We start from the raw sequence: 13206 nt of genomic DNA, 5'->3' as shown, positions 1-13206 counted from the left end.
TGCATGCACACTTCTTCAGAAGAAGTGTGCATGCACACGAAAGCTCATACCAGGAACAAACTCAGTTGGTCTCTAAGGTGCTACTAGAAAGAATTTTCGATTTTGTTTTGACTATGGCAGACCAACACGGCTACCCACCTGTAACTAATACCAAGAACAAACTCAAATACCAAGAACAAACTCAGTTGGTCTCTAAGGTGCTACTGGAAAGAATTTTCTATTTTGTCTCTTAACAATATCCGAGGTGACCCTTTCCGAATCCCAAAATGGTTTTCGGCCTTCTAGGGGGACAGTGGACATGATTGATCGACAGCTTCAGGAAAAATGCAAGAGAGCCAAACCAACCCCTGTATATGGCATTTATCAACCTGACTAAGGCTTTCGACCCTGGAAATGGTGGTGCCCTGTCGACTGTCCTTCTGAAAATTGGCTGCCCAGATAAATTTGTAAACATCATTCGGCTCCTCCATGATAATAGGACAGCAACAATGGCTCTCAAAGTGAACCATTCTGGCAAACCTGTTGGATGCCATCCCAAATAGCTGCCATTTGCAGGAAGAGGGGGATGGCGGGGGCAGTTGGAGGCACCCACAGAAACCCCAAGGAGACCAGAGCTGCCAGCCCGGAGGCCAAGCCCCTGGAGATCGAGATCAGCGCCACCCTGGGCCGCGAGGTGCAACGCCTGATGCCACTACGCCCGAAGCCCCGAGGCCGCTGGCAATCCGCAATGCGATGTGCGCCACCCACCCACCAGTCCTGGACCCGTTATTCAAGTGGCAGTCTCAGTTGGAGATACTCCGCTTGGGCCTGGGCCCAGCCAAGCTGTTGCCGGTGGAGTGGCAGCCTGCTGTGCCACCCGGCAAGTCCAGGACCAAGCCGTGGAGGACCAGGCCAAGCAGCTGGAGGAGTGGTGCAACCGGCCATGGGTGGAGTTGCCCATCTGCCTGCTGTGCGGCAGCTACACCCCCTTCTGCCCCCACCCGCCCTCCCCTGGTGGCCTACCCCCGACTGAGCGTGTGGGAAGGCGAGGTCCATAGGGACGTGGGCCTCTTGCTGAAGACCAAGGGATCTGAGGCCAACGAGCCAGAACTCCGAGGGCCATCCCCCAGCACGGTGCTGGCCGTGCCCCCCAAGAATGCCCCGACATCCTGAAGTGGCTGCTTCTCCGCATCAAAACGTCTGGGTGAAGAGGCAGGGCTCGGCTCCCTGCCTCCCCTCCCAGCCCCAGGCAAAGTTCCCGGAGGGTGTCCCTGCAGCTCGGCATGCCCAAGGCGCCACAGAGCCCGCAAAAGTCCGGGCAATTGAAGAAATTGTCCGGGCAATCCTGGGCAGTGCAATTCAGGAAGGCCTCGTTCAAGCAGAAATCCTGCAAGAGCAGCGCACCCTAAGGGGCGAGGGTCAATAAACATCTGTGTAAGGTTTCTGTAGTGGTTTCTCACCAGTAATGAGCCAGGATTCCGTTCCGTCTATTTACAGATTTTATTGTGCAAATATGTACAGTGCAGAGCTCGAAAGTTCATAGTCACTCTGAGATCCTGGAAGTGACACTTTTCGGGAGCGCCCCCAACAAAGGAACTTCGGCACCCCAAGTCTCCTCTCCCCCTCTACGCAACTGGAACCCACACCTTCTCTGACTCCGGAGCACCCTCCCACGCTAATAAGTACTCTAGTTTACCCCGGTGCCACCTGGAGTCCAGGATCTCTGTTGTTGTTGTTGTTCAGTCGTTCAGTCGTGTCCGACTCTTCGTGACCCCCTGGACCAGAGCACGCCAGGCACGCCTATCCTTCACTGCCTCCCGCAGTTTGGCCAAACTCATGTTAGTAGCTTCGAGAACACTGTCCCACCATCTCGTCCTCTGTCGTCCCCTTCTCCTTGTGCCCTCCATCTTTCCCAACAACAGGGTCTTTTCCAGGGAGTCTTCTCTTCTCATGAGGTGGCCAAAGTACTCCTTCATGGATCACTGCCTCTCCTTCATCACTGCCTTGTTGTGGCGAAGGGGCTTGAATAACTCAGAGAAGCTATGAGCAATGCCGTGCAGGGCCACCCAAGACGGACAGGTCATAGCGGAGAGTTTAGACTAAATGTGACCCACCTGGAGGAGGAACTGGCAAGCCACTCCAGTATCCCTGCCAAGAAAACTCCATGGACAAAGACAACAGGATTTCTGTTACCTCATTGCAAAGCTCCCATTCCTCTACGCTCGGGTGTGTGGGCATCTCGTGGTCCCTTCCCTGAAATCTGTGCCCCTCATGATAAGGAGAGAGCGGGGACCTATGAAACACTGGGTGTATCCTCATACTCTCTGGCAGCTTCAGTTTAAAAGCCACTGGGTTGATCTGCTGTATCACCCCGAAATAAAGACCATCAAGAAGGCTGATCGCCGAAGAATTGATGCTTTTGAATTCTGGTGCTGGAGGAGACTCTTGAGAGTCCCATGGACTGCAAGAAGATCAAACCTATCCATTCTCAAAGAAATCAGCCCTGAGTGCTCACTGGAAGGACAGATCCTGAAGTTGAGGCTCCAGTACTTTGGCCACCTTATGAGATGAGAAGACTCCCTAGAAAAGACCCTGATGTTGGGAAGATGGAGGGCACAAGGAGAAGGGGACGGCAGAGGAAGAGATGGTTGGACAGTGTTCTCGAAGCAACTGGCATGAGTTTGGCCAAATTGCGGGAGGCAGTGAAGGATAGGCATGCCTGGCATGCTCTGGTCCATGGGGTCACGAAGAGTCGGACACGACTGAACGACTGAACAACAACAACAACATTACCCCGAATGGCCCCAACCCCCTGTGCTCTAACTTCTTGCACCTTCCACCTCCCCTGTAAAGGAAAAATCCCAGGCTGTCCTCCTATGCCCATCCACGGCCCTCTTGAATGCCTCCTTGGCCCTTTCCAGGTTCTGCTTGAGCATTTGGTGTATGGCCTCCATTTCCTCCGCAGACTGTTCTGTGGCTGGCACACACAACTCCTCCTCCCCTCTCCCTGGAAAAGCTCCGGAGAAAAGACGTAACTTAAGTAGCAGAGAGATTTGGGCCAGACGCCCCTCAGTAGGAAGGGAGTTCCACACTTGAGGAGCCACCACAGAAAAGACCCTTTCCCAAGCCCGTAAAACACATTGGAAGATTCAGGACACGTAAAGGGAAGTGTCCAGCAGTAAACCTATGGGACTCCTTCCTGCAGGAGGCAGGGGTGGCCAAAGGATTGGACAAATTGGAGGAGGGTGGCTCCTAGCCACGATGGCTGTGCTCTACCCTTCACGGTCGGAGGCAGTCATGCTTCTGAATCCCGGTTGCTGGAAACCGCAGGAGGGGAGAGTTGCTCTTGAGTTCGAATCCTGCTTGGGGGTTTCCCCACAATGGGCGTTTGGTTGTCCTGGACAGACCAGGTTGTTCTCTGGAGCACAGGGTGGGCTGGACAATGGCAGTAGAGCTGTGGGGTAGGACCCCCGCCTTGCCACAGCCAGCTGGGACCCCTTCCTCCTTCCCAGCTTGAGCCACCCACTCTGGGCTTGGTGGGGTGTCCTGCCTCCTTTCCTTGCTGCCAGTGGGGAGCAAAGGAGGCAGCTCTTCCTGGACAGGCGTCTCTGGGGGGGGGGAGGCAACTCCTGAGTTAATGCCTAACTTGCAGGCAGGGTGTGGCCGGCCAGGAGCTCAGGGACACTGGGAAGATTCCAGGGCTGACATGGAACCCCACCAGGTTTGCTCAGGGCAAGGAATGGGGCTGGGGGGTTGGAGGGAGGGGTGGGGCGCACGGGGGAGAGAGGACACCCCAGTTCCACCCCAGGGCAGATTCACGCCCTCCAGTGTCAGAGGCAGGATACCGGGGGTAACTAGACCGGGGGGGGGGGAGGCCCGTTGCCCTTGCATTCCCAAGAGGCGTCTCGTGGGCTGGGAGGCTAGACTGGAGGGGGGGGGCCCTTTGGGCCTGATCCAGCCACTGCTGCAGGGCTCTTAAGAGGTGCATGTGGCTCAGGCTTTGGAGCTGGGATTCCCAGAAGTGGCTGGTGGTCTCTCAGGTGGAGGGGGGGCAGGTGTCCCCTCCCCAATGTGTCCAGGGGTCTTGGGGTCTCCCCTGTGTGTCTTTACAGCTGTGTGTCTCTGAGACATGCTCTTTAGATGCGCAGGAGAGCCTTTATGTGTGTGGGGGTGCCCCCACAGCTTGGTTTTTCCAGGGGGTGGGAGTCTCAGTTTCCTTTCAAAGGAAAGTCAGGTCTCTGCCCTGATCCAGGCAACAGAGCTTGGAGCCTGGTTAGAGGGGCATCTCTCTCTCTCTGCCTCTTCTTTATTTTCCATCTAATTATATACATTCACATCATCATTATCCACTTTGCCACCCTGCTTCTTTAGAGCCTATCAACTTCCTTCCCTCCCGGCACCTCGTGGCTTTCAAAATTAACTTTATATCATTGCATTTTGTACGTTTTCCAATTCTAATTGCACCCATCACAAAGTGACTCAAAATGGAAATAAACGTAGGAAGGTAGAAAATTTCTCATTACAAGTCTTCAGACTACCCTGCTAATGATGTTAATTGCTTACAATACTCTTTCAAATATCAGATAAAGTTACTCCAGTCCTTTTGGAATACTTGATCATTCCCGTTTCGGATTTTCCCCGTCAGCTTCGCCAGTTCCGCAAAGTCCATCATCTTCAACCGCCACTCTTCAACTCATTATATACCATTTCCCAGAAAGCCTTAAGGGGCAGAGGGGCATTTCATGCTCATGCCCAGGGGAAGGGCCCTGGCGCTGCTCTCTCAGGGCACAAGGCAGGCACACCGGGCAGCTTCCAGCCCCCTGCCTAGCTGGGCACCCTCAAAACCAAGCTGCAGCTGTCCTGAATTTTGTCAAGCTCTCAGTAAGAGGTGACATGTGAGAAGTCTCTAAAATTACACAAGGTGTGGACAGAGGAAAGTTGTTCTCTCTCCTAACACTAAAACTTACAAACTTACAAAACAAAATAAAATAAAATAAAAAAATCCTTCCAGTAGCACCTTAGAGACCAACTAAGTTTGTTCTTGGTATGAGCTTTCGTGTGCATGCACAACATCAAACATACCATCAAACATACCATCTCAGGTTGCTCATCTTCCAACATTGTGTATGCAATCAAATGCCAACAGTGCCCTTCAGCTCTCTATATTGGACAAACATGCCAAACCTTACGCCAAAGGATAAATGGACCTAAATCTGATATCTGGAATCACAAGACAGAGAAACACTTTAGTCTCCCAGGACATTCTATACAAGATCTCAAAGTAGCTGTCTTAATACAAAGGAATTTCAGAAATAGACTGGAAAGAGAAGTTGCTGAATTGTAACTCATTACCAAACTTAAAACCATGGAGAGACCTGGTCTGAACAAAGACATTGGATTCTTATCTCATTATACATGACAAAGCTATCTTTAGCCATCTCACCCCTTGCTTTTTCCTGTAAGACCAATTGCAGTCATTAACGGTCAACAGGTTTTCCACACCTATCAGCCAATCCCTCATCCCACCACCCTTCTGAGTAATACCCCTCCCCACTCCCTCACTATATATAAGGGTCTGGTGACTTCTGTTTCAGTGTATCTGAAGAAGTGTGCATGCACATGAAAGCTCATACCAAGAACAAACTTAGTTGGTCTCTAAGGTGCTACTGGAAAGAATTTTCTATTTTGTTTTGACTATGGCAGACCAACACGGCTACCCACCTGTAACTGGAACTAAAACTTACAGACATCCAATGAAGCTGAAGATGGAGGAAAGATGGAAGAAATTGCTTGTTTATGCAGTGTAGTGTTAACCTGTGGAACTTGCCCCCTCAGTAGACAGTGAAAACCACCAACCTAGGTAAAGGTAAAGGGACCCCTGACCATTAGGTCAAGTAACAGACGACTCTGGAGTTGCGGCGCTCATCTTGTTTTGCTGGCCGAGGGAGCCGGCGCCAGCACGACTAAGCTGCTTCTGGTGAACCAGAGCAGCGCACAGAAACACCATTTACCTTCCTGCCAGAGTGGTACCTATTTATCTACTTGCACTTTGACGCGCTTTTGAACTGCTAGGTTGGCAGGAGCTGGGACAGAGCAACGGGAGCTCACCCGTCGCGGGGATTCGAACCGCCGACCTTCTGATCAGCAAGCCCTAGGCTCTGTGGTTTAGACCACAGCGCCACCCGCGTCCCACCAACCTGGGTGGCTTTAAATCCCAGTTGCTGGAAAGCACAGGAGAGGAGAGGGCTGCTCTGGTGCTCAGGTCCTGATTGCGGGTTTCCCATAATAGTCACCTGCTCAGTCAGATGGGGCACTGGCCTGATCCAGCAGGCTCTCCTCGCGTTCTTGTGGAGGAGGTGCAGACCCTCCAAGTGTCCCAGAATTACAGAAGCCGTCCCAGTTTCAGATCTGATCCCAGAATGGCTTGGTTTTCCTTTTTTCCTCCTCCCCCACGGAGAACAATCAAAAGTGGGGGCTGGGTGTGTGGGTGGGAAAGTGGAGTCCTGTTTCCCCTGAAAATAACATATTCCCTGCACCAGATGAAGGAAACGCTCCTTCTCACAGTTTCCCTTAGTATTATTTCAGTGTATCCCACTTTCCCCCCTGACAGCCTCAAGCCAGCTCACCGCTCCGTTTTTATTTCCTTCCGTTTATTCCTACCCCTTCTCTCACACATTTTTTCTTCACAACAATCCTGTGAGGGAGGCAGAGAAGCGACAGGTCTCTGTGTGTATACGATGTCCGTTTGTGCGGGAGATCAAAGGGAGACTGGAAAAAGGTAGGAGGGCATGGAGGTGCCCCCTCACCATGGCCTGGCCCTCTGGAAGGACCCCTTGCCCAGAGGCGGAGAGCTGAGCAGAGCTTTGAGGGCCACTTTGAGGGCATCCAGTTGGCCCCAAGGGCCAGGGCCGTTTCTGGCGGAAGGTGCTGGGACTTAACCCCTCCCCCCCGTAAAGCCCCTTCCAGATCCCTGGAAGGTGCCACCTGGTTGCCCCACGGCTCTCGTGCTTCTGACATGCTCAGAGGCACCCTCTTCTCCTTTGCTACCTCGCAGGCAGCTGCCTTCAACCAAGTCTTGGTCCACTTAGCTCTGTCTTGTCCACACGGACCGGCAGCAGCAACAGCTCTCCTGGGGTTCTGGGTAGGGGGCAATTCCTGGCCCTGCACACCTGGCAACCTTCTGGATGCCAAGCAGGTGCTCTGTGGCCCTTCCTTCGGGCTGACTTGGGAAAGTCTCCTGCAGCTTTGCAGCAGGAGGGAGAGGGGTCGTTTTCTGTCTCGGAATAAACCCTGGAGGAGCTGGCCAGGCTGAGACCACGAATCGTGGCTGCCTCTTTGTGGCCCTGGCACGTCAGCCTGGCATCTGCCTCTTGCCTCAGGGTTGCCTCAAGCCACCTGCTGGCATGCAGGTGCCGGGGGGGGGGGAAAGAGAGGATTTGCTGTGTCTCCTGGGTCCCCACTGCCTTGCCTTTCTCTCTGTGGTGGTGGGTGGTTTAGGACAAGTTAGGAGGCTGGACTAGATGACCCCTGGGGTTCCTTCCCACTCCACAATGCTCTGATTCTGCGATATGAATGAATGGGCACAGTGTTTGGCTCTGCTGGACGCCCCCTCGCCTCCCCACTCCTATTCCATCAGCGATGGAGTTAGCCCCCCCTGCCCCCCTGGTCCAGGACGGGTGCCCCCTTCCCCCAGCCCCTCCCCCAGCTCACCCCACTTTGCTTTGCCCTTCTCCCCCTCCCCCCACCCCCTGCATTGCTGATGCCTTCTCTGGGGAGAATCCTGCGCTTGAGTGAAAGGCGCTGGAATTGGGCTGGTTGCCCTGGCAACAGGTTGGCATCATGTTTGGCGGAGGAGCTCAGAGGGCAGGGAGCTAAGCGGCGGCAGCGGCAGCCGTGCCCAAGCGGGGATGTTGGCACGCCCCCCTGCCCCCTCCCCCCTCCCACAGAAACTGGGGTGACTCATTCGCCCACCAGCCCCTCACTCGGCAGCTGGAGCGGCGGCAGAGCGGAGCCACCCGGGCACTTGGCAGTGCTTGAGAGCTGGGCTACAGGTGCCGCCTTGGGGAGGGTGGCACGGCATGTGGGGCAGGGGGGCTCAGGGACTTTGTGGACGGGTCCCTGGGGAGATGAGGGTCCCTGGCATAAATGGTGCCGCTGCCCCCCCAACTGGCATCAATGGCAGTGGGGAACTACTGGGGGGGGCGTCTTTCTTCACCCTCCCCAACACACTTCTGTTTCCTGACAGCCTCAAAGAAAACGGAGTTGACGCCTCTTGAAATCCGTCCCCCCCCCCCCGAAAAAGGAGATGGATCTCCGCTTGAGGGATCTGCGCTTGCAAGAGGAGAAGGAATTCCTGGAGAGCGTGGCACTGCCCCAGGCAGGTAAGGAGACCCTGGGACAGAGGGTGTGGGGTGTGGGTGGGTGGGTGTGCCCAGAAAAGCCCTTTGCCCTGCTGGGGTCAGAGGAGAGGGGGGACCCAGAAAGAGGTGGGGGCGCCCCCTTTCTGCCTCTTTCTCTCTCCGGAGTTCCACCGAAAGAGCAACAGGTTGCAGAGGAATCTCACCCTCTGCACAGAGTTGCGGAAGATCATTCTGGGATTCTGAGACATCAAGGTCTGCAGGCAAAAATCTCGGGCGGCACCTCTGCGCCTTCCCATTCATCGCAATGGGACATGATCTGCCGGGAAGTTCTCCTGTACAAGCACAGTGTCATGGGCTCCCGTTCATCTCAATGGAGAGCTCTCAGGGGAGATGGGTATGTCACAGGATCTTGGGGTTGGGGAGTCGGGACCCTCAAGCGCCATCTCACCCGGCCCTTTGCAATTCAGGAATCGCAGCTCAAGAATCCCTGACTGACAGATGCCCAATGTCTGTTTAAAGATCTGCAATGGATCACAGAAACACAGAACTGATCAAGTTGGAAGGGACCTCCAAGGGTCATCCAGCCCAACCCCCCGCAATGCAGGAATCCGTGACAGATGGGCAACCGACCAAGGAAGGCGAATCCACCACCTTCCAAGGGAGCCCCTTCTGCTGCCAAGGGGCTCTTCCTAAAATTCTCCCTGTGGGTCAGATCTGTCCGTCCCCCAGCCTGCTGCCTAGGGGGTGCCCCACATAATCTGCCCACCCCCCGGCCCTTGCCTTGCAGTAAAAGCAGCGACTGTCTTGAATGCCTCTGGCTCCTTTGTCTGGATTTCTAGGCTGCCTCCGTGTGGGGGCAGAGACTTTTTTTGTCCTCTTTCATAGGGGCTGCCCCCTTTGGCCTGATCTGGCACACTCTTCGGATACTCTTTGGAGCATTGAGTTCAACAGGTGCCTCACCCACAGCTCTTCCTGCCCCATAGGTCTTTAAGGCATAGGAGCCCCTACTGAGGCTGCCCAAATGCCCCCCCCCAACTTCAGAACCCCTCAAGGAGAGGTTGGGGGGGGCGTGCAGAAACCAAGCCTTATGAGGAGCGGTTGAAGGAGCTGGGTATGTTAAGCCTGGGAAAGAGTAGACTGAGCGGAGATAGGAGAGCCACCTTCAAATATCTCAAGGGCTGTCACATAGAAAAGGGAACAATCTTGTTTTCTCCTGCTCCGGAGGGTAGGACTTGAACCCATGACTTCGAGTTGCAAGAAAGGAGATTCCGACTAAACATCAGGAAGAACTTTCTGACAGCAAGAGCTGCTGGACAGTGGAATGGGCTCCCTTGGGAGGTGGTGGACTCTCCTCCTGTTTAAGCAGAGGTTGGGTGGCCATCTGTCAGGGGTGCATTAGCTGAGATTCCTGCATTGCAGGGGGTTGGACTAGATGACCCTTGGGGGTCTTCTCTTCCAGCTCTACAATTCTATGATTTCAGAAGCATGGGAAGCTGCCTTACACTGAGTCAGATCTTCAGTCTGTTCAGCTCCATGTTGTTGGCTGTCCAGGCTTTCGGACTCCGGCCCCTCCCAGCCCTGCAGGCGATGTCATGGAGGGGGGGCTGGACCTGGGGCCTTGCAAGACAGGTGGTGTGTCACACTAAAGCCAGGGTGGCCTCTTTCCAGCATGGTGTGAAGGGTTCCTCTGCCCACCCCTGTTTTATCCCTGCTACGCAACGTCCCTGTGAGGTAGGCTTCGGCTGAGAGATTGTGACCGCCCCAAGTTTACTGTGTGGTTTTTGTGGCTGTCCGTTGCCGGCTCTGAAATTGGGGTGGGTATCGGAAGGAGATGGGCTCTCCTCCGCTGGAGGTTTTAAAACAGAGCTCAGATGGTCAGGGATTATTTAACTGCAATTTGTGCACTGCAGGGGGGTTGGACTAGATGACCCCTGGGGTTTCCTCCCCCCCTACGGTTTCCTGTGTGCTTACAGGCAATGCAGTGTGTGTGTGAGACCACTATAGGAAAGAGCCACGTCCAGTTGAAAAACAGGAGGGAGATGGCAAGGACCCTGGAGCCCCTCTGGGGGAACAAGGGAGAGATCTGGAATGGGGGGTTTCTTGGGGGGGGAGCACAGTAAGGCTTATTTTTGCTTCCTTCCTTCCTTCCTTCCTTCCTTCCTTCCTTTTGCTTTTCACAGACTTTTATTATTATTTTAAAATTTATTTATTTGATTTTTCAATGTACAATTTTACAGAGATGTATCAAACATAAATCCTAAAAACAGGATTCCAGGGAATCTCCTGGACTTCCACCCTCCCCTGTGTGTGTCCTGTTACGAAGGCAGCCCTGTTTAGGGAAGCTTTTCATGTGTGATGTTTTAATGTATTTGATTTTTGTTGGAAGCTGCCCAGAGTGGCTGGGGAAATCCCTCCAGATGGGCAGGGTACAAATAATAAATATTATTATTATTATTATTATTATTATTATTATTATTATTATTTAATATTATTAATCAGTTCCTCCCACATCTTTTATGATAATCCAAACCCTTTACGTCTTCCGTTATGTCCAGAATCAACCTTAAACTACAAGTGATATTCCAGTCCTACTAACGATTTTAACTCGCTTACAGTGGTCTTTAAGATAAGTTACAAATTTCATAATTTCTTGCTTCCTCTTGGCTGCAGCTGAGGACTCGGAGGAGGCCAGGGACCCAGCGGCCGAGAGTGCTCTGGACCAGTCCCCGGTGGAAGACGCCCGGAGGGGCAGCCGAGGCCAAGCCATTGTCCCCGAGCCTCTGGACTCCGATGGTGACTGGCAGCTGCCCTGCATCCCCAAGTCCCCCAGGTAAGTGGGTGGCCTGGCCTGGCCAGGGGGGGGCTGCTCTGCTCAGGTAGGTGGCGGCTGAGCTGGAGATGAGAAGGGCATGAGAATTGCCGCATGGATGAGGCCAAAGGAGCCCAGCATCCTCTTCTCATAGCCACCCACAGATCCTCTTCCTGCTTGTGATTCTGGGACGGTGGGTTCTGGGGGTAGGGTGGGGGGGCAGTGGCTGCCACCAACTCCCTCCTCTTCCCTCCCCAGGGACACTGGCCTGATCCTGGATGCGGTCAAGCGCAGCGAGTTCCTCCGGTGCCTGGGGGACGGGAAGAGCCAGCCGCTGGTGGAGAGCTTTGTCCCCGAGCAGCACCAGCCGGGGGGCACCGTGGTGGCCGAGGGGGAGGACGGCCACACCATGTACATTGTGGCAGGTGAGCAGGCAACCAAGGGCTCAGCTCCCTCCTTGGCTTGGAAGACCCCAGCCCCAAAGGAGGGCTTATCGGCAGGCAGCTCCACCCCCCCACCCCACCCCGCACCTGCCTTGGGATGGCCCCTCCACGCACACACCCCAAATTGTTCGCTGCACCTCCTTGCACCCAGGGCCAAAGAGGTTTTTTTCTGCCTGCCTAAAACCAATAAAATCACAGAATTTTAGAGTTCGGAAGCACCCCAAAAGGGGGAGGGTCTCAATTTGCTTTTCTAAAGGGTGGGGCCCTTGGAAATAGCCTTCATTAGACACCTTTAGGTGAAAAAGTTCCTCTTTAACCAGCCTTTTGCTGATGGACATCTGATGCCCTTTTAAAATGTGTTGTGGGGGGTTCTTTTTGGTATGTTTTTGTTCTTATTTTTATCCTGTATTTTGTGGTTTTTATATTGTAATTTTTTGTTGCGAACCGCCCAGAGGTTTATGGGAATAGGGCCGTATACAAATTTAATTAACAATAACAACAACACCAGTGGCAATTTCCTGGCTCTGCTGGGAAACCAGAGCGGCCCTTCTCCATGGATGGGAAGAAGAGGCCACAAGAAATAAGAAACGAGGAGAGAGGGTCACTGAGCTGCTGCAGAGTGCTTTCCCTTAAGCACCTGACTTCCCCCAGAGAATCCTGGGAACTGTAGTTTGTTTAGGGGGCTGAGGTTGGATGGCCACCTGTCAGGGGTTCTTTAGCTGTGATTCCTGCGTTGCAGTGGGGTAGGTCTGGATGACCCTTGGGGGTCCCTACAATTCTGTGATTCTAATTGTAGCTCAGCAAAGGGAAACCAAAGTTCCCGGGATATATTTTTTTTTGGGGGGGGGAGATATGAGAGCCACCTTCAGATATCTCAAGGGTTGCCACATGGAGCAAACTGGTTTTCTCCTGCTCCAGAGGAGAGGACCAGAACCAATGGATTTACAAGGAAAAATTGAACTAAACATCAGGAAGAACTTCCTGGCAGTAAAACCCCTTTGACAGTGGAATGGGCTCCTTTGAGAGGTGGCTGGCCACCTGTCAGAGATAGTTTAGCTGTGATTCCTGCATTGCTGGGGGTTGGACTAGATGACTCTCAGGGTCCCTTCCAACCCTACAATTCTGTGATTCTTTCCCACCCTTTGCCCAGCCCCAACCCCCTGCAAGACATTTCCCAACCACCTTGCACCCGAAAGCTGCTTCTACAAGTGCTGAGATTCCAAAGTGGCGAGAAGAGGAGTGTTGTGTGTGCATGTGTGAACCCACCCTTGTTCTCCCGTTGCAGACGGGGAGCTGAGTGTGACGCAGAAAGGGCGCCAACTCCGCCGCCTGCTCCCGGGGGACGTCTTTGGGGAGCTGGCTGTGCTGTACAACTGCCGGCGCACAGCCACCGTCACGGGTAAGGCAGTGCGCATGCGTGTGTGTTGGGGTGTGTGTCCCTGCGACCCTCTTTGCCCCCTTCTGCCCCTGACACCAGCTGCGGCTCTTGACCCCTTAGGTCATCCTGCCCTTTCCCACCCACGTGTCCCACTGCAACTTTCCTGGGCACCGGGGAGGGATTTTCTGAATCCTGCTCTCTCCAGATGGTGGGAGGTGCATAAGGACAAGAGAAGAG

At 53.8% G+C, this 13206-nt stretch overlaps 1 protein-coding gene across 1 annotated transcript in view; it reads left to right on the top strand.

Annotated features, from left to right (window-relative positions):
• The first annotated feature begins 8219 nt into the window (after positions 1 to 8219).
• Positions 8220 to 13206, top strand: part of LOC117044475 (cGMP-dependent protein kinase 2-like) — a 28072-nt gene continuing 23085 nt past the window's right edge. The window contains exons 1-4 of the mRNA XM_033145271.1: positions 8220 to 8360; positions 11010 to 11169; positions 11407 to 11573; positions 12877 to 12990. Of these exons, the coding sequence (XP_033001162.1) occupies positions 8285 to 8360; positions 11010 to 11169; positions 11407 to 11573; positions 12877 to 12990 (517 nt within the window). The 5' untranslated portion in view covers positions 8220 to 8284. The remainder of the gene's footprint in view (positions 8361 to 11009; positions 11170 to 11406; positions 11574 to 12876; positions 12991 to 13206) is intronic.

This window comes from Lacerta agilis, chromosome 3 (genome assembly GCF_009819535.1).
Source record: "Lacerta agilis isolate rLacAgi1 chromosome 3, rLacAgi1.pri, whole genome shotgun sequence".
NCBI classification, from domain to species: Eukaryota; Metazoa; Chordata; class Lepidosauria; order Squamata; family Lacertidae; genus Lacerta; species Lacerta agilis.
The sequence above is the reverse complement of the archived record's forward strand: the minus strand, read 5'-3'. Positions and strand labels throughout refer to the sequence as shown.